This window comes from Cydia pomonella, chromosome 9 (genome assembly GCF_033807575.1).
Source record: "Cydia pomonella isolate Wapato2018A chromosome 9, ilCydPomo1, whole genome shotgun sequence".
NCBI classification, from domain to species: Eukaryota; Metazoa; Arthropoda; class Insecta; order Lepidoptera; family Tortricidae; genus Cydia; species Cydia pomonella.
In genome coordinates, this window is record NC_084711.1 from 18,946,171 (window position 1) to 18,974,052 (window position 27,882).

Sequence of the window (27,882 nt, forward strand, 5' to 3'; positions counted from 1 at the left end):
TTATTCTTCAACCAACTCAATATCTGGGCGGCAAAACCTCAAAATTGAATTCTGTAACTATTACTTCAACGTCGTTTAATTAAATTAGGAGCCAAAATGATAAAATTGATGACTATTGTCTCAATTATTAAATGTTACCAATAAGAAATGTTTTACAACTGATTACAATACAAAATATTGGCTTTCACGATTCTAAGGCAACACATAATTATAAATAAATAAATAAATATTATAGGGACATTCTTACACAAATTGATTAAGTCCCAAGGTAAGCCAAGAAGCATAGTGTTGTGGCTACTCAGACAAGTTTTTATTTTTTGCATTAGAAAAAAGGTAAACTAATCTTGACAAGTCTTTTTATTGAAAAACGCTTTTTAAAAATCAGAAACTGTTACATATGATAGCAAAATAATGTAAATTATCGTATAAAGTAAAGTAAAGTAAAAAAATTAAAAAGTCATTTATTCAAGTAGGATTTATAATTTACTGGATTTATTTATTTTTGTATACGATTTATAATTCTTACATATTTGCCGTGACTTATTTTTCAATAAAAATACACATCAAAATCGCTTACCTTCTTTCTAATGCTAACAAAACAGACTATAACATACAAATACTTCTTAAATACATAGAAAACATCCATGACTCAGGAACAAAATATCTTCTATCACACAAATAAATGCCCTTACCGGGATTCGAACCCAGGACCAATGGGCTTCATAAGCAGGGTCACTAGGCCAGACCAGAAGAGACAGAATAATTAGGTAAGGTCAGTGTGGAGAAGACCCGCCCAGGGCAAAAACTCGTATTGTATACGTAAGTTGCTCAGACACAGTCAGAAAGAAAGAGCCTCACTCCTGTTCTAACCCAGAATGAGTAATAGTACTACTGTACAGAAAGGAAACTTCCTACCAAACCGAAGTTTAACAGCGATTCAGGGACGAATCATGTTGTCCCTTTCTAATGTATGGCACTATCCCTTTCGGCCATGTAGGGTTGTGAAAATTCAAGTAATTATCTTATCTGTGGTTGTGCACGCACAAGGACGTCAAGTTTTGCCAACCCTAATAATTGCTCGTAGCAACGTGAAGCCGAACGGAGTCGAGAACGCCCGAACGCTGCAGTTTCCCCCCACTAAGAACTTATACCGACGAAAGGTCTTGAAGACAAGTCTTCCCTTACATACGGTTTTCACCACATTGACCTAAGGACCTATTTATAGTCAGAAGTGAGTAAACATTATGATAACATGACTTGGGCCTTCAGATCAGTTTAAAGAAGGCTTCACTTTCACATGACTATTTTAACACCTTTGAATTACTTAAGAATACAATTATTTAAATATACCCATGACCAGCTATAACAGCCGGTATAAAGCCCTGACTGCCATCTCTTTTCCTCACATAGAACCAGTCCGCATCCACATCAGTCTCTCCCCTTTCCACCAACACCACCACATCTCCCTCTCTCACTGTCAACGTTTTATTCAACACACTTCCTTTATAATCACTATTCACTACTAACAACGTCTGTCTTTTTATTTTTCTTTTGTCTATGGTAGACTTTTTTTCTATGTTGTCTATATTGGAGCAGACGGATTTGGTTCTTAAGTATAAGGAGTCAAAGTCCTTTTCCGCGCAGCGCTGCTTGCGCGGTTTGTAACGTGTTTCGGAACGCGTGCGGGTGCGAAGCTGTTCTTTTTCATTATCTGTTAGGTTGCCGCAAGGACGAGGGTAGATGTCTGTGCTGCTTTCCCAACATGGCATCTTCTTTTGGGATGTCCTGGATGAAGAATGAAGAATCGGATAAATGTTATAGATATAGAACATTATTACACAAATTGACTAAGTCCTACAGTAAGCTCAATAAGGCTTGTGTTGTGGGCACTTAATAGACAACGATATATATAGGTAATATAAACATATTTGTAAATACTTAAATACATAGAAAACACCTATGACTCGAGATAAATATCTGTGCTTAGCACACGAATACCAGGATTTGGACCCGGGACCATCTGCTTCATAGGCAGGGCACTACCCACTGGGCCAGACAGGTCGTCGTGAGTTTACCACTGGCAGGGTTTGCACGACGGATCTGAAAATCCGGATCCGGAGCCGGATATTGCGGATCCGGATTGCAAGGCGTAACCACTTGAATAAAATCACGTAATATACAATATTCAGTAGTGCGTCTTACGACTTAGGGTTCAAGTTAAACAGCGTTGGTGTGTACCGGGGTAATCGCTTTATAAAACGGACTGTTAGTATACATATATGGTTGAAGTAAAAATACCTATTAGGCAGTATCCCGAGTGGCAGACACGCGCTGTACATGACATATCCCTCATCACCGTGTGGAGTTTGCACGTACAGCCACTGCTTGTTTTTAAACACCGCGTTGACCACGGTACCGAGCGGAAGCGTTAGCTCTCTTTGCAGGTCTTTCTGAGTTTGGTACAGCGTTGTTGGATATGCGATCACTACTGGAATGTTGCCTGGATGGTCTATTGACGCCTGAAAAGAATTGATAGCTGATTTTAGGTAATGAAATATTGTTATTGGAGAAGGGCAGAATTTATGCTAGGCTTTGTGGAACAGCTGGAGTGGTTAGAGTACGCTACCTCGTTTCACGCGAAATAGGCACAAATGGTGGACTTGCGGAAAATGCCCAGAAGCACTAACTTACTAACTGAGGGCAGAATTTAATAGAAGAGAAAAGTAAGTTAAGAAATAAGTAAGTTTAGAGTGCTTGCTCTCTGTATACATCAGTTTCCTTACTTAATAAATAGGTAATAAGTTGTATGAAAGATATGGTAAAACGTATTATTAATAAATATAAAACTCGTTTAAAAGTTAATACTTGTTATCTTATTTCAATGAAGTTTTCGAAAAACGAAATGGGTTTTTGTCTATGTATGTATGAAGTGAGCACTCTTAGCTTACTTAAGTAATCCTATCCATAGACAAAAACCCATTTCGTTTTTCGAAAACTTAACTTCTCTGTGGCACTACGTAGCTTATTTACGTTGGGTAAGGTGTTTTTCTTTGATTAGGAAATTTTACGATTTTGGGTTAGGTAGTTGTTGTTTAAACAGTTTCAACTATTCATCATAATATGTATGCCTAATTGCCTATTAAATAACAGCGAGCTCAACCGCACTTTAAGTAATGAGATTAAAAAGTAGCAAATTTAATGTTAATCATTTAAAAATCTCATCAACTGAGGTCAGAAGAGTAATTTCAATCGCTCGCAATGCCGAGCCGAGTCCATCAGTCGAGCAAACCACTCAAACCAGTATAAAACCGCTATCCTATTACGCATAGTCTTATTGTTGTTGTCGTTTTTAAGCGCTAAAGCAGCAAAAGAGATGCTTTAGGAGTTTTGTCTAGTGGCCCTTCATAGTTTCATACTATTTTATTGGGGAATATCAGTAGGTAGGTAACACCGTCTCGCTCCAGCTCAGCCCAACTGCTCGAAGCTGGCTTTCGAAGGCCCGTCGTCGCCATTAATGCACAGAGCCCCCAGAGCCACGGCTTGCGTCTGGAAAATTCCATGACTAGACAACATAGATGCAGCTTGTCTAAAAGAATCTTGCTGATGACCAAGTAAAATTATAATCTGAGACAACCCAAGAGTGACGTCCCTGCCTGTAGAGAGCCGACCCAATGGGATAAGACTTGGAAGAAGAAGAAAGGATATATGGACCACTTTACACCAGATAACCTAAGAATTCGACTCATGTGAACTCGCGCAATCATGGCCAGACAAATGAATGTACAGGTCGCGTACATTTTTTTACCGCGACATATGGCATCATGGAAGGCAATTAACACCGTGACATTTAACCCCGCAGATATATCGTTATTTTAAATAAACCGCATTGATGAATGGCCCTTTCTACTTGAGATAATCGCAGTGCAGGCGTAGTGAAATTATTTTTGTCAGTATTTTAATTTGCGAGATTTCCAACTCTAGACTTGACATTCAAACAAACATTTATTCAGCAAATAGGCCACAAGGCAATTTTACATGTAAATTTTTTACAATCAATAAAAATAACAAAATACAATTACAAATATGGAATCAATGAATGATTATTTAGATCTTGACTAAAACTGCAAGCTCTTTTTTGGCCTTGCTGATTTTTTAAATTCCTGTGATGCCCTGCAAATAATTCCGCGCATATAGGTAGATCCAATAGATGAAAAATAAGGTTTTTTTTTTTATTACATTATTACACAAATTGACTAAGTCCCACAGTAAGCTCAATAAGGCTTGTGTTGAGGGTACTTAGACAACGATATATATAATATATAAATATTTATAAATACTTAAATACATAGAAAACACCCATGAGTCAGGGACAAATATCCATGTTCATCACACGAATAAATGCCCTTACCAGGATTTGAACCCGGGACCATCAGCTTCGTAGGCAGGGTCACTACCCACTAGGCCAAACCGGTCGTCGCTTTTAGGTTTTATTAGTTAATATTTACTAAACTGACTTAATCGGATTTCTGAAGTTTAAAACAATGGCCTACCTAATGGGGCCAAGTAGGGTACGATCCTGAACTGTTAGGTATACTGTTTGGTTCAGCTACTTGTACGCCATATCTCGTTTGATATGACCTCATAAGAATTACAAAAGAGTGTCGACTTTTTTCTACATCGGAGTCCAAGACAGTCAATGTTTGGTTTACAAAAAACGTTATTTTAGACAGTTCAGTAGAAAGTAGAGATTTAGGATAGTCAGGACATCGTTTTTATTTTACCGTCGGAATCCTGCGGATGTCTCTTCATATCATTGGAATCACTTGATAAAATACTGTTTCGCCTTCCATTGTTTGACTGTGTAATCGTTGCATGCGAGCGGCGAAACAACACGAAACCCACTGTCATAAGGATTATTATCCACAGATTTAATATCAAAAGCAAAATGCGGATAAGCGGCTCGAAACTCTTCATTAAACGTCCGGAAAGTATCTCGAATGTTGTAAATGACGTGCAATTTATGCCTTGTCCAATTTTGCGCCAATTTCGAGATTCGAGAACGGCGATCGAGTTTATGTTTGGCATGTGTTCCAGTTAGGTACTTACCGAGCGCCAGAGTCGAACGGTCAAGCGAACCAGGAGCCCTGCCGTGAACTTCTCTCACTTCTATGGCCTTTTTTGAATCAAGGCAAATGAAGATACAGAAATTTCGTATCTGGTAAGTACTAACATGCATTGATCTGTTTACCAAGTACAGTCACGTCTGAAAATATCGATACGGCCCAAGTGCCAAAAATTATGTATACACTACCTTAATATACGGACAATAAGGTCGTGTGTACATATTTTCGGCACTTTGTCCGTATCGATATTTTCAGACGTGACTGTACGACTAGTCATGATCCTGCCCGCCGTCCTAAGATTTTGTAAGTGCCATTTTAAATGAAAACACCTCTAAGGGCTTTTTTTTAATGTTGGAGTAAGACATGTAGAAGAATATTCGTAAATGTAGGTAACCTATGTCAACCTTCAGGGCTTAAGGGCAGGGATTTCTAGGCATTATCAAACTTTTCACCAAATATTCAAAAAAATTACCTAAAAAAAGTTACCATAACATTTACGATATCATATCTACATATTATGGATTGGAAAACAGTCTGGTTCGACTCGTTTGCGCTTTGTAAGTTGCTGTAATAACATCGCTTGGACCGTAAGGCACAAAAAGCACCTACAAGACCTTTTATAATCCCAAAACAGCCTATCAACCTCCGCTTATACTACCCTTCTACGACTTTTACCTCAAACAAAGCTGAACATACCTACTATTATATCATAATATCCCAGATATGAATAATGATCGAGATTGCAGAGTTTAAAATTCTTTTGTCGAGATCCCGTCGTGTCGAAACTGAAAGATGAATTGCTTTCCGCGCAAATTGAAACCGTTCTTTTATTCAACCCTTTTTATCTACATGGTTCCATTTACGAGCTACAAAACGTTTTTGCCGGTGCATTTTTTAAAGATAATACTTAATCGAATTCTGTATTTGGTAATTTTGATATCAACGTTAAAACTGTACATCGAAATTTGTTAGTGACCTTAAGGAGAGAAATTGCTCTACATTACTTTATTTGGCAAGCACAAATTGTCTCAAGCCTTTACATAACTTTGCCTGTTATCGCAAAAAAATCGGGAAAATGAATTGATTCAGATCCGTTACAAAAACGCTTTACTGACACACGTTACTTTTATAGTCTTGTTTACATTTGTGATACGAAACAACAACTTAAAAAAGCGGCCAAGTGCGAGTCGGACTCGCCCATGAAGGGTACCGTACCATTTATGACGTATTAAAAAAAAACTACTTACTAGATCTAATTCAAACCAATTTCGGTGGAAGTTTGCATGGTAATGTATATCATATATTTTTTTTTAGTTTTATCATTCTGTTATTTTAGAAGTTACAGGGGGGGGGGGACACATTTTACCACTTAGGAAGTGTCTCTCGCGCAAACTATTCAGTTTAGAAAAAAAAATATTAGAAACCTCAATATCATTTTTGAAGTTCTATCCATAGATACCCCACACGTATGGGTTTGATGAAAAAAAAAAATAATAATTTTATGACGTATTAAAAAAAAACTACTTACTAGATCTCGTTCAAACCAATTTTCGGTGGAAGTTTGCATGGTAATGTATATCATATATTTTTTTTAGTTTTATGATTCTGTTATTTTAGCAGTTAGGGGGGGGGGGGGGGGGGACACATTTTATCACTTTGGAAGTGTCTCTCGCGCAACCTATTCAGTTTAGAAAAAAATGATATTAGAAACCTCAATATCATTTTTGAAGACCTATCCATAGATACCCCACACGTATGGGTTTGATAAAAAAAGATTTTTTGAGTTTCGGTTCTAACTATGGGGAAGTCCAAAAATTTATAGTTTTTTTTTTCTATTTTTGTGTGAAAATCATAATGTGGTTCATAGAATACATCTACTTACCAAGTTTGAACAGTATAGCTCTTATATTTTCGGAGAAAAAAGTGGCTGTGACATAAACGGACAGACAGACGGACATGACGAATCTATAAGGGTTCAGTTTTTTGCCATTTGGCTACGGAACCCTAAAATGTACCTATGTAGGTGCTGTACTACAGCCATCATGGTTGTAATGTATAATTTAGACACATTAACATTATTTTATGCAACACATCCCACTAAAGAAGTTGTAAAAATCATTCCACTTCTTTCTTCGTTAGTGAGTCAGAACACAGCATGTCCTAAGTTAACTAACCGATTATAGCCAAACGCAAATATTCTTTCTAATCACTACATCATAGTGATTATAGTCGACATACTTACCTCACTCAGGAAACTGTCCAAATCCCTGATATCGTATCCGAACCGCTCCTGGTTCCTCTTCTTTCTCCGGTGCCTATGCCTGTGTTTCCTCCTGACATACTCCTCAGTACTAGTCTCGTCAGACAGCGTGTCTTGACTGACGAATTCCTCGCAAGCACTGCGGAACCGAAGGTTGTGGTAGTACTCGTTTCGACCAACGACTCTGGTCTCTCTTAGCTTTGTGGTTTTGAAACGGTCTTCGAATTGACGCTGGTATCTAGAAATAATAGAGGGAATATTGTTTTTAAGTTGTAGTGTACAAACAAAACAATTTTTAGTCATTAAGTAATCACACATATAACAATCACAGAATCTAAACTACCTACGCTAAATGTCAAATGTCTCGGGCCCCAGTAAGATTTAATTCAGCAACCACAAATCCAATAATCCGATTATAATATGAATAAACTATTCGTTTTCGAAGGACCGTGAGTATTTCGGTTCGTGTCAAATTTTGAGTCTTCACACAGTCTGTGCTGCACCGCATGCGATTTTCGATTCATTGCGGCATTTGATCGATCGATTCAATTTGTTGCACCTCAGTAGTCGGCAGTGTAATATAAATCACATGTAATTATCGTTGACGTCTGTAATGTTCATTAAATGAATGCAAGGCTTACCTGACTTCGTTCTGAGGTTTCGTATTTTCCGCATTTTCCTTCAGCACCCACGTGAGCGATATCTTGGACCTGTGCCGATGTGCCAGCGGCGTGGAGTGCCACAGACCCATCTCCTGTTCCGGTTGTTCCTGGATCTCTGCGTACTCGACGTCGGAGTGGGCGATTTTGCAGTTGGCTAGCAGGTCCAGGACTTCGCATGGTGGGATGGGGCTCTGTAAAAAAATCCTGATTTAATGCAATCGAGAAAGCATTTCTGCTCAAGCTGCAACGGAGATGCTTCGCGCTCGCTCGGTAAATAACAAATCATTTGCATCGTTTCGATCGGAGTATAATGATTGAATTCTTTGATCGCCGAGACTTTTAAACCTTTGAAAGCCACGCCTATCTATCATTCTCGGCGCGTCATCGTGAACGTGTGTTCAAACAGTGGAATCTTGTGCGTTGCAAGGGTTTCAAAACACGACTTTTACCTAAACAAAACATTGAAAAATCCTAATCCCGCCAACAGCAAACAATACATAACATTAAGAATACAAAAGATTAAGTCCGCCATTTGTAGGTAAGTTATGTTGTAAATATTTTGAGCAATAATGTTTAAATAAAAATAAATAAAATTAAAGAAAATCCGTAGTTTTTAAACTTTGACTATTTTTGTATAGGTACAAGACTGTTTATTTCAAGTAGAAACGCTGCTATATAAATTATAAACCGAAATAAATGTCATACTTATACTAAGAAAAAGGTACCAAGGCCTCCAGTGCTCAGGGGCTGGAATAGATCCAGCGTCGTCCAGTGCCCCGGGTAGCCGAGGGGCTCGGGCACCTGCCACGATAGCAGAGGACGCTGGTTCGACTCCAGCCCATGCCCAGGCATTGGAAGCGCTGGTCACTTTTTCTTAGTAGGTATTTGACATTAATTCGGTTTATATTTTTGTATAGATAACAATACTTACTGGCGCTGGTGGCCTAGCGGTAAGAGCGTGCGACTTGCAATCCGGAGGTCGCGGGTTCAAACGCCGGCTGAGTTTTTCGGAACTTATGTACGAAATATCTTTTGATATTTACCTGTCGCTTTTCGGTGAAGGAAAATATCGTGACGAAACCGGATTAATCCCAACAAGGCCTAGTTTATCCTCTGGGTTGGAAGGTCAGATGGCAGTTGCTTTTGTAAAAACTAGTGCCTACGCCAAATGTTGGGATTACTTGCTAAGCGGACCCCAGGTTCACGTGAAGAAGAAGAAGAACAATACTTACTGGCTCATATATTTCCTGTGAATCGTCGGGCACATCCTCGTTCTCCCGATAAGGCGGTGGCAGCTCTTTGAACAGAATTTCTGTAACGGCACATTTTTACATGTTCAGTTAACTTGTCTAAGGGCCGCGCGTTTACACCAACGTATATTAATTATTAATAGTTTAGTCTATTGATATAAAAAAAATCCAGCGGCAAGAAGTTAATACTCATGAGATAAAAGAAGAAATTAAAACCTCATGTAATTCTATTTTAAGTTCAAATTTATTCAATTTCATCGAGTTCTCAACTTCTTTCTGCGTGAATCGAAATATTCCTACAGAAAACAGACAGAACGTTTTAAGTAACTTATTTGCAGTAAGCAAAGTCGGTTAAAAATGTAGCCTATAGTCAAGTTTATAAAACAGTTCATAATGTTTAAATTAGTATTAAATCGCCTATGCCAAAATTATCCTAAATATTACGTTTCTTTTTTATAGTTTGGTCGATCAGTGTTATAATTTTTTCGGACAAATTAGAATCGCTTTTGTTTTATAGATAGATTTTGTGTTATGATGGTCGGATAGATTATCTTTAAAATATTTATTTACTATTATTTTATTTGCAAAATAGTTAGTACCCTACAAATATACGTAAATTTGGGTCTTTTCGCATAGGAGAAGTTTAAAAAAATATATTTATAAAACATCACTACAAATAAGTTTTTGTCAAAAAAATGCAAGCTTTTATTGCTGAGTGTAATTTTCCTTCATCAGGCAATTAATACTCATTCAAACAAAGTCAAACACAATTAGGTTGCGTTGTTTTATCACAGAGTTCTGAATGTTCCTATGACCACCTCCTGTGTACCATAATATTGCATGGTCAATTTGTCATCCAACTTACATATTTCAGATCAATGTTTCAGTACAAACAAACATTGCAAGTTAAATAAAAGCTTGTAATAATAAATAAGCACACTTTCAAAACAAAGCAACAATTTCCAAACATGACAATAACTAACTATAAAGGTATACCAATTAAGGTGCCGTAGGTTTGAGAGCCGATTTTTTGAAAAAAATCGTACTGCTTTTTAAGATAACTCAGTTGCCAAAAATTTCATTAGCTATCTTAAGGATTTTTTCTAGGGACTTCAGCGATTCGAATCCTGTTTTATTGACTTTCGCACGATTGAAAGAAATCAAAAATATCTAAAACGCACTTTAAATTTTTTTATCAATTTATGCACACAAGCTAAAAATATGAAAATTGCTTCTAAAAAATGCGCAATTTTATTTTTGAGGGAACTCTGTGATTACTTTTTTCTTTTTAAATCTAACAACAAATTAAAATTCATAAACACATCCATCTCGCTCACGCTTACGATCAGTGTGAGTGAGAGAAGAACACAAACCTACGGGGCCTTAAAAACAAATCAATACAACTAACACCAATCATCCGCGAAACTCGTAAACCAAACGCTAAGTTCCTAAACATGCGTAATTGCGTACGCGCACAAGCCTTCCGCCGGCGACTGCGGCGCGTTCTCGACTGGCCCTGGGTTGGGTTATGGGGCTGATGATACGACAGTTGCTCCTAAATATGGCATCAAACAAATAAAAACATACGCCTGCGAAACTTGTAAACTAACTAACACTACAACATGCGTACGCGCACAAACCTTCCGCCGGCGACTGCGGCGCGTTCCCAATTGGCCCTGGGTTATGGGGCTGATAATACAACAACAGTTGCTCCTAAATATGGCAACAAACAAATAAAAAATACTACCGCAAAACCTGTGAACTATACTAACTGACACTCTAACATGCGTAGGTACGCGCGCACAAAACTTCCGCCGGCGACTGCGGCGCGCTCTCCACTGGCCCTGGGTTAAAGGGCTGATGATACAACAACAGTTCCCCCGGAATATGGCAACAAACAAATAAAAACATACACCCGCGAAACTTGTAAACAAACTGACACTATAACATGCGTATGCGCACAAAGCCACAAACCTTCCGACTGCGGCGCGTTCTGGACTGGCCCTGGGTTATGGGGCTGATAATACAACGACAGTTGCTCCGATATTATGCAACAAACAAATAAAAACATACACCCGCGAAACACGTAAACTCAAAGTTCTTACAACATGCGTGCGCGCACAAGCCTTCCGCCGGCGACTGCGGCGCGCGCTCGACTGGCCCTGGGTTATGGGGCTGATGATACAATGGACAGTTGCTCCGAAATATGGCTTCCGAAACTGCCAATATGCTGAACAAGTTCTATTTTGTTCGTTGTATGGAAGTGACCACATACTTGACCTACTTATTATTAGTACTCAACATATTAAAATTGGAACTTTGTACAAATGATTATAGAACGCAGTGAGAGCGTCAATTGTCCGATACTGAAATGGTGCCTTTCACCCGAGTTAAACATTCTACTTTTCATTTCGAATAAGAGGAAAGTAAAATACTGGATTTCTCATGACTCTCATCATCAGAACTGGGTTTTGACAAAGACGGGACCAACTATTAGGGACTATATATATTTAAACAAAAAAATTATTTTCCAAATCGGTCAAAAATTGCGTAGTTCTGGCGTAACAAACATTCAAAACAATACGGTCGAAACGATAGCCTCCTCCTTTTTTGAAGTCCGTTAAAAAGTGAAAACATTGCGCTCACAATGTTGCTAAACTTGCTGATATTTGAAGGTCACGTTCATGGGTTATTTAGTAAATAATTTGATTGCTCCCTATCTCCCTAAGTTGCTTTGTTCAGATATTTGTGAACTACTGTAGTAAACCGGTTAATGACCCTGACCAAACTGTAGCCCCAGGGCTCGCTTGGCCAACCTCGGGTCTGCCTCCATTAATTCATTACCATGCCCGAGTAATTTATTATCGGTAAGGCACGCTACACTTATGGCAAACTAGACGAGTTTTAAATAGCAAAACAATGAATTCTACAAGTACGAGTATTCCCTTTCACATGGATCAGTTTGAGTTGAGCTCTAAAGTACATATTCAGTGCGAGCGATGTCAAAATGAGATCAAATTGAGGATCAATTTGTAAACTCGATTGCTGCTTCTATTTTTACATTTAAAAAAAAACATAAAACTCACTCTAAGGAGACTAGCTTAAGTACCTAATAGTCAGTTTTATATGCCAACAGAACAAGAATGAGTGGTACTAAACGATGATGAGTAGAATTGAAACGTACTGCTAGCTAAACTAAAATAGGGGCGCAAATAGCAGAATTATACAATACTTAGCAACCTGCACCGGCTTCGCATGGGTAGAACCTCAACAAATTATACACGTAAAACTTCCCCAAGAATCACTCTATCGATAGGTGAAAACTGCATGAAAATCTGCATGTTTTTTTTTTTTTGAGTTTATCGCGAACATACAGACGCGGCGAGGGGCTTTGTTTTATAAGGTGTAGTTATAGTATACTTACCAATTTGCTTCTAATGAGTGAGTTGCGCTTTAACAACTCAGCTACCTTTACGGTATTTTATCAAATTAGATACCTACCTATCAAAGCATGAACACTTCCTCGTTTTTATTAAAAAATATATCTTAACCACTTACGTAAATGCAGGTACTTCTCAACCCAACAATTCATTGAAAAGATGCAAATACACGAACCGAACAGTCTGCCAGAAATATATGAGCATTTTCACGGCACTTAAGTGCCCAGAGTCCCTAATCAAGACATCGTCTTACGCAATTTTCTTATCGATCCCATTTAAGTCCCATTGTAATTTGTAGCTGTAGCCCATCGTGTGAAATCGTAAAGGAACCGTCACGTTGTAAGTAATTGCCAGGTGTTAATGTCTAGCACAGTGTCTGTCTAAACGAATTGTTTTAGCACTCTCACGCTTTAAATTGTATAAATAGCACCTGTGTTGGTTTTTCGTTAAGCTGTTATTAGTTTATCAGGCTTCCAATTTGTTGAATTTTTTACAAAAAACCGCATTGAGCAACTGCTTGCTCATAAGTCTCATGACTTTCAAAAGGGTAGGTATTACGTACATGGTTTTGTAGTGTGAAGTGTGTTACATAGGTTCGTGTTTTTTGGTATACTTGATGGATTGTATCACAAATTGATCAGTTTCTTTTGAAATGACACTCGTGATATTTAATTGAAATGATGTTTAGAAAGATACAGTTCGATTAACTCCAATCGGCAGTTGTCTTTTAGATTCACTGCGTCGCGCACAAAAATTAAGAATTTTGCGAAAGCTAACTTTATATAACAACTGTAATAGGATTTGGTTGACTTCTCTTAATCTTTAATCTTGTGCAGACAAGGCAATCTTATCGCCACACATATCCAGACACAGACAAATCATCTCTCAAGTCTCAACAACTGTGCTAGGTAAACATATATAACATAATCTCTCACCGCAGAACAAATACTTAATAGTCTTCAGACACATTTGTCGGCAAATCAACACTTAGAGCTTGTGGTCACTTATGTTCACTTTAGTCACTTATGGTCAACTTTATTAAGTTTTAACGTTCGTATTTTTCACGGTAATGTGACGCAAACTACCGTAAAACTCAGTCGTAACGTAACGTTTAACTAGGAGTTTTACATTTAAAAGTGAAAAGTGAGTGGTTATCCCCGCTACTTTTTACTGAATTATTACTTGTACATATTCAATCATATGTTTAGGCAGATTAGATAACAGCTACACGATATAACCCTCTCTCTAAATATTAAATTAGCACATCATTGTCGGACCGCAATTATGCACACGCAGTGTGACTTGCGTATTGCTTATGCACGTACGAGATGTGCTTATGTGTGTTCTGCGAACATAAATTATTTTTTACCAAGTGTCGGTATTTTTGACGTCTATAATAATTATATTCTGATATTGATATAAATGATATAATACCTATACAAATATATTCAAATACAACTTATGAACTGTACCTATAGAACAATCGACATCAACGCGCCTATATGCGTCTGAAAATGTTTCTACACTTCTGTCTTGCGCGGGACTTACATTTTTAATAGATCCGCATTGTTTACCTAACTACGTGACTTTAAGAGCCCACTTGGAGTCACGATTGTAAAAAATACTTTTATGTAAAAGTCCAATTACAATTGAAAAATTGTTATAACATACACACTCGAATCGAAACTTATCCCCATTTTTTGCGCTCGTATTCGTATCGTCATGACTTATGGTGCGTGAAAATCGAAGACAATCGTTTAGGGGACGCACGAGCATATCGCTATGAGGGGAATGTGACCAATCCACAGGAATTCCGGACACGACCCAAACACACACGGAGAGAAAAAGCGTATAGACCGTTGAATCTTTAAGGCACATAAAACCTTTATTAAAGTAAAGCTACGAATTACTTCACGTTTGAAAAGGGTATGTATGCCTTCGATTTTTGGATGTTTTAAGTCGTTTTGGAAGGGTAAGTCGAAAACGTGCGTGCACGCATCGAAGCCTCGTGACACCCCTGCGGCCGAAATATCCGAAATATTTGGTGTTAATAGAGCGATTGTGGTGACGATCTGCGGCGTGAGTTGCGGGAAGAATGTTAACATGCTCACTGCGGGAGGGAGTCGAAAGACTCCAATGTAAAGCCTTTAGCTGCCGCGCTGAGCACGTATGACCGATTTTAGTACCTATACGACCTCAACTTTAGACCGACACTAATAATCTGTCCACGACATTTAACCTACATTTTCAGATGTATTTTATCGAGCAAGCTTCGATAACTCACTTGGTTAAAGCGATTGGACCTCTCTTTGGACGGAAATTCTTCATTTAAAAAATGTTTAAAGTAGTTTTAATTGAATAATTATTTTATGTTACTAATCATATTGTTGTTAGTAGAAACATAGCTAATATTTTCGATCTCTAACCTGTAGATAGATTGACATCTCGCCATCTTTTTTGCAGAAAGTAGATAGATATAAAAAAATAGCATTTAAATATGCTCTTAGCAAGATTTACTTATCTTGCCCGCAGGCATGAATAACTTTAGTATTTTGCCCGTTTCTAGAAATTCTCCATCGACCGGGATTTGAACTTTGAACATCAATTAGTGTAAACTTATTATTAGGCAGATGATTATCGGATAGCTATTATGTTGGTCCACCTACTATTGGAGAAGACACGCCCCAATGAATTGGAAACACATAGCATTAAGTTTTATGTGGGAAGCTTTATCGAGATACATCATGACGAGGGCAAACGATGAATTTATAAAATAATTGATATAAGTGTAGATAGGAAGGGTAAAAAAAATCATACGTATTTTTATTTTGTTTCGAACTAGCGGCCCGCCCCGGCTTTGCCTGGGTACACAAAACCTTAACAAATTATACACCTAAACCTTTCTCAAGAATCACTCTACTGACAGGTGAATGCCGTTCAGTACTTTTTGAGTTTATCGCGAACATACATACATACAGGCAGACAGACGCGGCGGGGGACTTCGTTTTATATATGTATAGATACTAGAGATGGCATAGTTATTTATCACACTGACTTGACTGACTGCGTAGGCTGCGCAATACGACCTGAATTGACATTGGAAATGCTATACCTAATGAATTTAAGGTTGCAGGACCCATAAGGGTTGAATTCCAACCGGGTCATATCCGTGGTTTACAATTTTTGACTTTGCAGTTCCATGAATGCCTGCCGTTGTCCCGTACTAAGTTATAAACGCAATTTACTTAAGATTTGTACAAAAAAGAGTATATTTTTCTTTGCGCTCAATAAAATGCTCTGAAACTATAATAGACCTCAAAAGTTGGCAAAAAAGCCACCAGGTTGCACGAAATACGTAAAATGCATTTGTAGGGGAACGCCGAACGACGAGAAGTCCGTGGAATGCTCCTTATAAAAACTTAAACAATCTAAAACCATCTTCGCCTTCAAATTAAGTTCATTTAAAACATAAAGGCACCTAATTCGTGAACTATTGCGGAAACTATCACAAATCACAACTCAAAACTAAACTTACACCACAATTACACAAAATAGAAGCACATAATAGCCACGAGTGTTTACAAGTAAAGGCAGCTAAATAAGAGCTGAAATTAAGGGTAGTTCAGGCAACTGATAATTGCGTGGGAACCTGCGTCCGCACAGACCGACAGCACACAACTTGGAACAAGGATTTTTACCCGATTGATGGAATGGGGACTTAAAGTTTGAAATATTAGGGATATAAATTAGAAAATATAAAAAAATTTCCGCCATTTAAAAAAAATACCAAAACCTGAACCGACAAAAAAATCATCTATTGAACCTGTTCACAAAATTTTACGAGAATCGGTTGAGAAACGTAACCTGCAGAGGAGAACATACGAATGCATTTTTTTGTCCAAGTTGAAACGGAGAAAAAAAGTGTCCCAAAATTCCCATACACTTTTCGTTTCTTCCATTCCGTTACCCTACTCATAGAAAGTCTATGATGAAAATGAGCACCGGAATGGAATAAAATCTTGAAACACTTGTTTTCTTCTATCAGGATCGTTAGACCTCGTGATTGAGTACAAATGATATAAACTAGTGGCTCTGTGAGCTGTACCTCGCATTAAGCTTAAAAAATGTAAAAGTGAAAATACCTAGTTCGATGTGTCGTTATGATATTGAACGCACAATGATCTTTAGCGCCATAGACAATATTGGCGTTTAAGTCCTTTATGCCAATTTCCGACAAAACAATTAAACATGAAGGTCCGTGATATATCATCCGCGTCCGCGTCATCTACGTCCGTGATATTTAATCATAGAATCGGTAAGAATTTCACGAGAGTCGGTAAGAATTGCGACCTGTAGAGGACAATATCCGGACGTACGAAAGCAAAATACTCGAGTTAAAACGGAGACCTTTGCTAACGCTTCGGTCAAAAATCCCAAATTTGATAAAAAGTGTAGTACCTACAATTTTAAGTAAAATGGCCCACGTATCAGAAAAAACAGGTGTCTCCGGCTTACCATCCGGCAATGTTACAAAACAAAACATGTTTTCCTATTTTTTAAGACTATGGGCCTATTTATATACGTCTATACGACATCAGTGACAAATAAGCATACTCCCCGCCTGATGGCAAGCGGTTACCATAGCCAATGGACGCCTCAAACTCTATAGGTGTCAAATGAGCATTGCCGATGGCGACCCTTTGGAAACCTACACATTCGTTTTTTGAATATATGCAATGTAGATATATCGTAAGAACTCTGAGAATATCTACTAGGTGTAAGATTTTACTAAAATCAGCATAAACACACCATCATTGCTTCTTTCGCACACGGTCACGCCTACTTACAATCACATTACATTACATTGTGGCGAGCACAATTTGTAGCGCTCAACGCCTATCTACATCTCAGCGGTTTACGCGTGTGAAAAATCGGCAAGGAAAGCGTTGCGAGCGAATTTCTAACTTTCTCTGGTCGGACAAGTAGGCAAACCTCATAATTTAAATGTAGACACTACTTAAATAACACACTATTGTGTGTTTTTATTGTTCCTTCAGGAATTCTTTCTTGGCATTCGGTAACAGCAGACACATGAATTCATAAATATATTTACCCAACTATGTTTTTCAGATCAGCCAACCGAGCGAAGCGATATATTAGGGTCAATTGGGGTAATGTAGATAGTGTCATTCACGAAGACGCGTGCCTTGATTCGTTATGTCATATCATTAAAGCTTAGATTTGAAAAATCTACGCGTCATCGTGGATGACACGAACTATAGATATATTAACTTTTTTTAGGGCCTGTTTCACCATGTCCAAATAAATTAACTGTCAGATAAAACTTCCTCCAAAACTTAGCACTTTATCTACCAGTTAAGCTTATTGGAAGATTGTGAAACGCCAACGATGACTTTATTCGTCAGATAAGTGGCAAGTAGCTTATTCAGGACTTTACTTGGACATTGCAAAACATTATTATATATATTAGACAAATCTTGTTTTATATGCAAGATCCAGTTCAAGAGATCTGTATCCAATATGCATGAAATGTTGCAGGACAATCAGTTACCTAAGATAAATATAGTTTATTTAAGTTCGGATATTAGGACATGGCCGTTTTTGCCGACGCTACAGCCCGGCACGGCACGCAGCAATCGGCGAAAAGGCGAAATTGCCGCATTACGATCCCGGCCGATGTATCCACATGCACGAACACGTTCTCTGCTGATGCCGGGTCGTTCCCGATGCGACCTGGCGCATTTTATAAAGTTAAATTTTTCTGTCTGAACCAAAGATTTCAAAAGTAAAGAAAGGCCCTTTTATATAATGCCGAGCGAACACGCGCATCAACGAACATGTGCACAGTGTAGTGCCCGTAAGACCCGTCAATCAATCGTAATTCAATGGTCTGAACCTCCATCGGTTGCTGATAGTTTGCTGGTGTGCCCGCAATTTTGAAAAAGCCGAAATATTAAGAAATGCGTCTATAAAATCTAAAATCGAAAATGTAGCCTCCACTCTATAATTATCCGAGTTCCACGGCATAAATTGTCGTGACCAATAACTTACTGAAAGCACGTCAACAGTAAGTCGCCCGTCAAGTATGGCGGGGTCATACATTTTTACTGCCAAGGGTGCCATGCCAAAGTACAAACATAGGTAATACTTATTTATATTTATTTATTTATAATGTAAAGCAAATAATATACGTGACATTTTTAATTATAGCCAATTGCCTACCATCGATTCTAGTTTTGAAGAGCCTAGAATGACCCGAACTTAAAAGTTCTCGGAATATGTGTACTTATAGAGACAGGGTTGAATTATAATAATTGCTCGCGCTAATATATGGATCATCACCTGGATTGCGTAACACCCATCATAGGCATTCATTGTAATTACTGACATTTTCTGCACAGTTGTTCACCTACGACGTTATGACGTTATAGTGCCATAACATTGGCAAGCTTGTAAAATGGAAACTGTGGGTCCATCTCACGATATAAGACTAATAACATTATTACTGGAATAATTATCATGATTAAGTATGATATCTACCCACTCAGTCAGGAACTTATGATTACCTAGCAAATTTATGATTACGCATCAAAAGTATCTACCGTTCTCTAAACAACAACTTTACAAAAGGAGATATTATATTATTTTTAGTTTTAAAATATATGTATTTCCACCGCTTGCCGTCGGCAGGGTGTTCATCCTCACACCCTAGAGCCTAATGGTTGAATTGTGCTCTGCGTGGTTTAAGAGGAATTACCTCCTACGGACTGCCCACGGACGCTTCGGCTGTGGAATGAGGTACCTGCCGAAGTTTTACTGAGGGTCTACGGTATGGGGTTCTTCAAAAAAAGGAGTGTACAGGGTTATAAAAGTCGGCAAAGTGCATGTAACACCTCGGGAGTTGCAGGCGTCCATAGATTACGGTGACTGCGTACCAGCACGCGGGCTTTAAAGTTTATGTAGAGTTGTTGCAAACTTGTGTTTTCAAAAGTTATCCGAAGATGACCGTATTAATGTAAACAAATGAAAGTAATATGTCAGTAGACCGTGTGTCGTATCGAATAGGTAATGACGGACATCAGTAGATTCGACGCGGACCCTGCACTTATGGTAACGTTGAGTGGAACAGCAAAACTAGCAAAAGTGGTTAATGTCCAAATTGATACTGTGATGTGAAGGTATGTTAAATTGAGTTATAATGTCAAATACATGTGTAGTATTAGTAGTAGTGACCCTGCCGGCCCTAGTCCTAGGGTAATATAAAAAAAAATTATATTTGCTAATCTTTATCACATTCGGCCTTGAGTCCCACGGACTGACGGACGCGTTATCGAGTCGGAAAAAATGATTCATAATTCGAATAGAACTTTAAAACTATAAGGTAGATTTACTTCATAACGGAAATTCGTGTAGTTTCAAATTACAAATTAAGAGCGTTTTCACATTGTCCGATCCGATATCCGATGTAGGATCCTACATCCGCGTAGGCGCGGTTTATAAAATACCGGTTTATTTCAGTTTTCTTCAGAACTTTTATAAGAACGCGAACATTTAAGAACTTTATTGTAACCTAAAAAAAAGGTATGTTAAATTGAGTTATAATGTCAAATACATGTGTAGTATTAGTAGTAGTGACCCTGCCGTCCATATTCCTAGGGTAATATAAAAAAAATATATATATATTTGCTAATCTTTATCACATTTGGCCTTGAGTCCCACGGACTGACGGACGCGTTATCGAGTCGGAAAAAAATGATTCATAATTCGAATAGAACTTTAAAACTATAAGGTAGATTTACTTCATAACGGAAATTCGTGTAGTTTCAAATTACAAATTAAGAGCGTTTTCACATTGTCCGATCCGATATCGGATGTAGGATCCTACATCCGCGTAGGCGCGGTTTATAAAATACCGGTTTATTTCGGTTTTCTTCAGAACTTTTATAAGAACGCGAACATTTAAAAACTTTATTGTAACCTAAAAAAAACGGTTGTTCAACGAGTGACCAAACAGCCGGCCGGCCTGGTGGTGTGCCACGTAAAACATAGACATAGGAAGAAACCGGTTTTCATTGCTCTAAACCGGTTAATTTGACAAGAATTGTTCTCATAAAAACCAGTTTAAAAATATGGGCATGGTTACATGCACTTCCCTCTCCACATGTGGGTACCTTTCTCGACAACAACTCAATGCTCTGTCGCTGTCGCTCTTCGCCTGGGCTGCGATGTTTGCGAACCTCACATATGCATCTGCGACACTATGGTTGAGAGTAATGGTCACCATGCGTTGAGTTGTTGTCGGGGTGTGGGGAGGTTTCCACGGCACCATGCCCTAAATGATATTGTAAGGAGAGCACTTTTGTCAGCAAATGTACCGTGCTTGATGGAGCCTCCAGGACTGAGCCGGTCCGATGGCAAAAGACCTGACGGGCTGACTCTTGTACCATGGGAAAGGGGTAAGTGTCTTCTCTGGGATGCCACTTGTGTCAGCACTTTTGCCGCCTCGCACATTGGCCGGACTGTCCGGACGGTAGGAGCGGCGGCTGAATTTGCGGCACTCCGAAAGCGCGATAAGTACTCGGCGCTGCTGTCGAGATATATGTTTGTCCCGTTAGCGGTAGAGACGTCCGGGTGTTGGTGTGCCGAGGCCAAAATTTTCTTGGGCGAATTGGGGCGGCGGTTGAGGGAGAGGGGTCATGACCCTCGTTCCGGGTCATTCCTGATGCAGAGGCTGTCTATCGCGATTCAGCGTGGCAACGCGGCGAGCGTGATGGGCACCTTTGCGTCTGGGAGGGCTCGGGACGGGTGATTTGATTAATTTTTGTATTTGTGTCTTTCTTTTTGTTTACTTTTACTTGTGTTTAGTTTATAGTCAATTTTAATGTAAAGACTATAACATAATATATAAATATAAATTTATTTGTATTAAAAAAAAAATTAAAAATAACGGTTTTTCGAGCAAAACCGAAATTAAAAGGTTTTGCGCCAAGTACACGATAACGGTTTTGAAATTTGCCTTGCTCGTTCGATACCCCCCTGAAGGGAGGTATGAGAGGCCGCGTCCGCCTTTCGGCTGCGACGGCTGTGGCGGGTCGCTCCCCACCGATATGGGGAGGTCAATCGTGGGACGACCTTTGCTGTTGTAGTTGGCCAGCTCTTTGCTACCGGTCGTTACCCAAGCCCACAACGCCTAGCCCGTGTCATAGGGATCATTATTGGACCCGAGAGGTATAGGAACCTAAATTTATTTTTCATTTCTCTTTCTTTGAAAGAGATTCGTTGTTGTTCGGAAAAGTGTGCAAGAAATGATACGTTTCTGCTCTAGAGCACTGTAATTTCTAAGTACGTTTTTTTTCTCTTTTTTACGATGAGCAATTAAAATTTTGGTTTTAAATGGATTTGTTGTACAATTTCCATTCTAATAATGAACTTCCATGAACAACGACATTTTTATCTAAACTGTTAATTGAAAGTACCCTCAAGATAACAAAGTGAAGTTTAACTTAGCCGTGTTTTTTAAATGCACATGTATTACTTTCCTCGAATTCGAAATGAAAAGTAGAGTGTTTAACTCGAGTGAAAGGCACCATTTCATTCTCGGACTATTGGCGCTCTCGCTGCATTCGAGCTCCAAGTCCACTTCGACAGAAATGGGTGCCTGTCATCCCTCGGTTAACAATCTACTATGGGGGCACGTGACCAGTTCGTTATCTATACGCCAGGTTTGACCAAGTCGACTGTTGCGTCTGTAAAGAGGATATCTTAGACTGGTGCATTTGTTACAGCGCGGCTTACGTGGGCGATGACTCGCGAATGCGACGCGGCGCGGCGGCCCAACGGCATTCGGAGATCGCCCACGTAGGACACTTCCATAGGTATCAAAAGATTGAATTCACCCGCGCCGCTTCGCGTTCGCGAGTTATTCGCTCAGGTACGACACTGCCTAAGGAGAATCTTAGACTGGTGCGTTTCTTACTGGACAACGGTCACACGCTTCATTTCTCGTAAGATGCAATTACGATACACGCGCACGCGCTCGCCGACAGTGGGCGGGGCAGCGACCTGTAAGTATGGACTGGGTATTCTACTAAGTTTATTTTTTTCGGTGTCAACCTATCAACAACCATCACAAATAGATAGTCAGGACGCTTCCAGGGTAAAAAAATGCTGCCAGATAGATGAAATTGACATTTCTTTGACCAATGACGAGACGCCTTGTAAACACTGACAGAAAAGACATCAACGCGTAACTTTGGGGTGACGTGTTTCGTTTCTTTATTTCCGTGTTTCATAAAAATAAAATGTACATTACAATTAAATATATAGGCTAACTTAATTAAATCGTTTTAGAAATCTTCACGAATAAATACACGGAGATTAGCGTTCAAATATTAGCCTCAGAATCAAAACTTTATATGACTTAAGATACAATACAATATACATAAACATGGAGACGGTAAAGAGTATATAAAAAAAATACTGCTGCCTTCAGTAGTGATGTGAAGAGGTAGTAGTAGAGGAGAGGGGTCTTAGGGGACTTTCAATATGTGATTCCGGCACCATCTTCGCACTCAAAAGTTTTTATGTGTCGTCTTATGCATCTAACTCTTATGGAGACAGCTCTAAATACGCTGATTGTTACTAAGAAAGTTAACTATTAGGGCCTCCGCTAGCTGGCGCGGGTGCACGGAGCGGACGAGCGGGTTAACGAAAAATAGTATAAGCAACGCTTACTGAAGCGGACGCGTGCGGCGGATTTCACCTACAAATAGCACCCGCGTGCGTGCGCACGCGGCGGGCGTCCGCGTCAGCTAGCGTAATAGGTCCTTAGGATACGAGTTACTGCACAAAAATGTTTTTTGTGTCACACACTTATTGCTGACTGCACTTCTTATTTGCATGCATTATCAAAAACTTCTCGACCCCCTCCTAATGAACCCAAACTTCATGTGTTTGTATTTTTCCATTGAAGAGTTCCGTTTGCTACCTTCCGACAGTTCCGACCGCATCATTAGATCAGCTCCATGTTAGCATATTATTGTATTGTCACGGAAGCACTCCAAATTTCAATTGAATTTCCGGGAAGTGATTCAAAAATGTACAAGATTTGAAGCACACATATATGTACAAAGATAGTTTGGATATACATACGGGGTCAACCTAAATTGTTAAAACACCAAAGACATACGCATTTTCAAACAATGTCCATATATTTCATAAGTCTACGACGGAGGGCCGAATGGGTCGGCTCTAGTATCTGATAGTGCGTGTTGATCCTTTTGTTGGGAGATTAATTTACACGAAACATGCAGCGTTTTAATACTTTTAATAAGTAGAAATATATGTATAGTGGGAAGGCCGTGTTCTTGTGAGGGTCAGTTTCTTCGAACCCTTTAGACTTTATGTTGGCTCGTAACACTGATTGTTCGGAGAGATTGATCGACTCAGAAATTATTATCGCACGAGTGAATATGCTAGCTTCAAAGGGTTATGCTATCTATACTTGTAATTTAGTCAGAACTATAATGTATGTATTCATAATATCAATATTTTAGAAGATACGGCTTTCCGATGCAGACGAAAAACGCAAAAGACCAATAATTCATACATTTTTGGGTTTCGCGTGTTTAACTCGCCAATTCGTGAATGTTTAGAATACATTACTTACCTACTGTTACAATTACAAAGGCAAGTACCTAATTTACGCAATTTTGCGTAAAAAAAATCCGTATTTTTTGTCACGATTTACTTACTACTACTTATTGTACTTACTACTTAGTCTGACCAAGCTAAGTTGGCAGCGAATTTGATAGCCCAGACGGTGCAAGTGTTAAGTAAACGTCATAATTTCATAGAAGTTTGACGTTTAAAATAACACTTGGGTCTGGGCTATCAAAATCGCTGTCAAAGACCGTTTTTTTTTCGATTTTTTTCATGATTATAAGAAATTTTGAAAATTTGTATGGAAGTTATTTTACGCTCCTAATTTTTATAATAATCATAAATAAGGGGCATAGCTATAGTTAACATACTTATACCTAATACATAAAATTGCGTACCTAAAATAGTTATTTTGTTTTACAAAGGGGCAAAGTGGTTGTTTAACCGCTCGTGCTAATATTCAAGGCACGAGGGTTATACAAACTTTGCCTCCGAGTGAAGCACACATTTTTTCACCACATCAACACGAAGAAAATACCAGAAATACCGAAAAAATAAACCAAATCAAATCCAAATTAATGTAATAAAAAATGTATCATAAAAGTCAATTCTACCACCTAAGCTAACATAAGGAAAAAAACTCAAAATTTGCATCTGATTCTTTTGCCCCACATGTGGATAATTCGTTTTTAGGGTTCCGTACCCAAAAGGTAAAACCACCCTATTACTAAGACTCCGCTGTCCGTCCGTCTGTCACCAGGCTGTATCTCATGATCCGTGATAGCTAGAAAGTTGAAATTTTCACAGATGATGTATTTCTGTTGCCGCTATAACAACAAATACTGAAAAGTACGGAACCCTCGGTGGGCGAGTTCGACTCGCACTTGTCCGGTTTTTAAACAATCAAGAGGGCCTTTACCACTTGGTGTGGTGAAATAGGGGACGTTGCTTATGAAGAAGCGGTCATCCACTATTCTCTTAAGATTGAAAGTGGCAACTATTGTTTGTATTTAACAAAAGTAACGTAAATGTCCCTTGGCCGCTAGAGTTAAAGCCATATTCCGTACCCATAAGGGAGGGAGGGGGAAGTTCCGTGTATAAGGGAGAAGTAGAAGAGGGAGCTGGAAGGGGTAGACCTCGGCGGACTTTCTCTGATCAAATCGGGGAAATCCTGAAGAAAGGCCAGGTCAAGAGCACCCTAAACCGACGAGCGTGTATGAGGAATGTCATGAAAGTGAAGGAAGCGAAAGAGGTATATGTCAGGATCGTAGCAAGTGGAAATCCGTGGTCTCTGCCTACCCCTTCGGGAAATAGGCGTGATTACCTATATGTATGTATGTATGTGTCCGTACCCATGCGGCTAAAAAACCAAAAAACACATTTTCATCCTTTGCCAAAAGCCTGAATTCTCACCGAAACACCAATTCTTAAACCATAGCTCAACGTTTGCGAAAGAAATCGTGATCTCAGAATTAAAGGAGATGCAATATCCAAAGTCTCGTCACCTTGACGCGCGGGTTAAGGGTCAGCCCGCCCCCCTAATTGCCGGTTGAAATCGCCGCAAATAAATATTTTTATCCACCTCGGGAATGTGGAGCCTCTTGACCTTAAATTACGGTTTTTTGCGAGTTTTATCGGTTTCCAGAATGAGATACAATCGCTACGACGAATTGTTAATCATATGGTTTCTGTGGAGTGCTTTAACGAGTCCTTTTAAATGTTAAAAGTACCTCAGAAGATTTAAATTGTGACCCATTTCGTACCTGGTCACAATGACAAACGACATGAAAGTCGCTAGAGACCTCATACTATTGTCACAGTGACGAAATGGGTCAGAAATTAAATCTTTTGACTATATTTACATGCGTGGGCGTATCTAAAGATGTACCTCAAATTATTGCGTTAAGATTGGGAATTTTCATTGACCGAGCGTTAGCGAAAGACTCCGTTTGAGCTTGAGCAAAAATGATTTCAACTCAACCGATTCTCGTGAAAGTAAGCAAGAACAATAGTTACATAGTCAGATTTTTTTTTGCTTTAATTTTTTTGCAAAATGTTCAAAATAGTGGAAATTATCACGAAGGACTTAAGTGCCGTTATGGTCTATGGTGCTTAAGACATGTGAGTTCGCAGTGTTTTTAGTTTTTTTTTAATAATTATTTATTAATATTTTTTATTGGACGACTGGTTTGGCCTAGTGGGTACTGCAGTGGCGGATCGTTCAAAGAACTCGATTCCCACCGGCTTGTCTAATTTCAGCCGGTTGAGTACTTTCACGATCGGTTCATGGAGAAGAGGAAAGCAAAATTAGCTCCGGGTTCCCCACGAATATTTGTGACGCGCCGCCGCTGGTGGGTAGTGACCCTGCCTACGAAGCCGATGGTCCCGGGTTTAAAATCCTGGTAAGGGCATTTACGTGTGATGAGCATGGATATTTGTTCCTGAGTCATGGGTGTTTTCTATGCATTTAAGTATTTATAAATAATTATATATATCATTGTCTAAGTACCCTCAACAGTCAACACAAGCCTTATTGAGCTTATTGTGGGACTTAGTCAATTTGTGTAATAATGTCCTATAATATTTATTTATTATAATTATTTTTACTTAGAATCACGGACTCCAAATGCAGCCGACCAGAGAGGCGTCACTAACAAACATATATTCCACGTTAACCATTTCGAAGCCATATATAGGTACCTACCTCATATAAAAAATGTCGCTCACTCCGAGATCACGGGTGCAAGTATGCCAGTACCTTACCTGAAAGCGTGAAGGTTGAAGACAGCGAACGCTTTAACAATGTCCAATGGCTTCAAAAGTTTAAAGCAACACTCACTTTGCTTGAGATTCGCGAAGATTTCCAACATGGCGCCTAGCGGCACGTGTTTGTATCATCATATAATATATACAAGTTATGATGTATGTTTTAGAAAAAGTCACTTTCTTTGAAATTCCTGAATATCGTCACCGACGGCGTCACGCGGCCAAATGTAGCCGTCGAATTTAACAAGTTGACTTTGTATGTTGAAACACTCACTTTGCTTGAGATTCCTGAAGATCCTCAACATGGCGTCGCCGGCGGCGGCACGCGTCCAAATGCAGCCGGCCAGATAGCCGTCACCGTCACGCTCCGTCGCCGGTAGCGGGGTAACGTCTCGCCAAACCATACACCACATACGAAGCTAGTTATCAATGCAATTACATAGTAGCTCACGTGCTTTTAAAAGATAGAGGCGAACCCTATAATAATAAACCTGGTCGGGGGCTTCAGAAAAGTGACGTATGTGAATCCTCCTGATAAAGCTAAGAAGGCTCGATATTTGGCATGATAGCGTTTGATAACTTTGCTTTAAATTCAACTTACGTACCTATGTTCTTCTCAGTGGCGTAGCGTGCCTTGGCGGGGCCCCGTATAAAAAATTGTTTGGGGGCCCTTAGGAAGGGTAAAGATTTGTCACAAAA

General features: G+C 39.1%; 1 protein-coding gene across 2 annotated transcripts; it reads right to left on the bottom strand.

The window, feature by feature from the left end:
* Window positions 1-27,794, bottom strand: LOC133521602 (uncharacterized). 2 transcript variants are annotated; one of them, XM_061856654.1, is made up of 6 exons: window positions 27,458-27,794; window positions 9,278-9,357; window positions 8,025-8,236; window positions 7,366-7,621; window positions 2,299-2,519; window positions 1-1,785 (listed from the first exon to the last, which is right to left on the bottom strand). In XM_061856654.1, the coding sequence occupies exons 1-6, from the start codon at window positions 27,594-27,596 to the stop codon at window positions 1,341-1,343; spliced, it is 1,353 nt and encodes a 450-aa protein (XP_061712638.1). In that variant the 5' UTR covers window positions 27,597-27,794; the 3' UTR covers window positions 1-1,340. The 2 variants fall into 2 exon arrangements, with proteins under 2 accessions (XP_061712638.1, XP_061712639.1); XM_061856655.1 differs by lacking the exon at window positions 27,458-27,794 and adding an exon at window positions 11,270-11,572.
* Between the last annotated feature and the right edge of the window lie 88 nt (window positions 27,795-27,882).

Bases quoted from the DNA above. Each gene is read 5' to 3' on its own strand.
- LOC133521602 (XM_061856654.1), bottom strand. From the start codon at position 27,596: ATGTGGTGTATGGTTTGGCGAGACGTTACCCCGCTACCGGCGACGGAG. The intron at 9,358-27,457 runs GTGAGTGTTTCA...GTGCCGTTACAG, and splicing joins CTTCAGGAATCTCAAGCAAA to AAATTCTGTTCAAAGAGCTG. The intron at 2,520-7,365 runs GTAAGTATGTCG...AATTCTTTTCAG, and splicing joins TGGACAGTTTCCTGAGTGAG to GCGTCAATAGACCATCCAGG.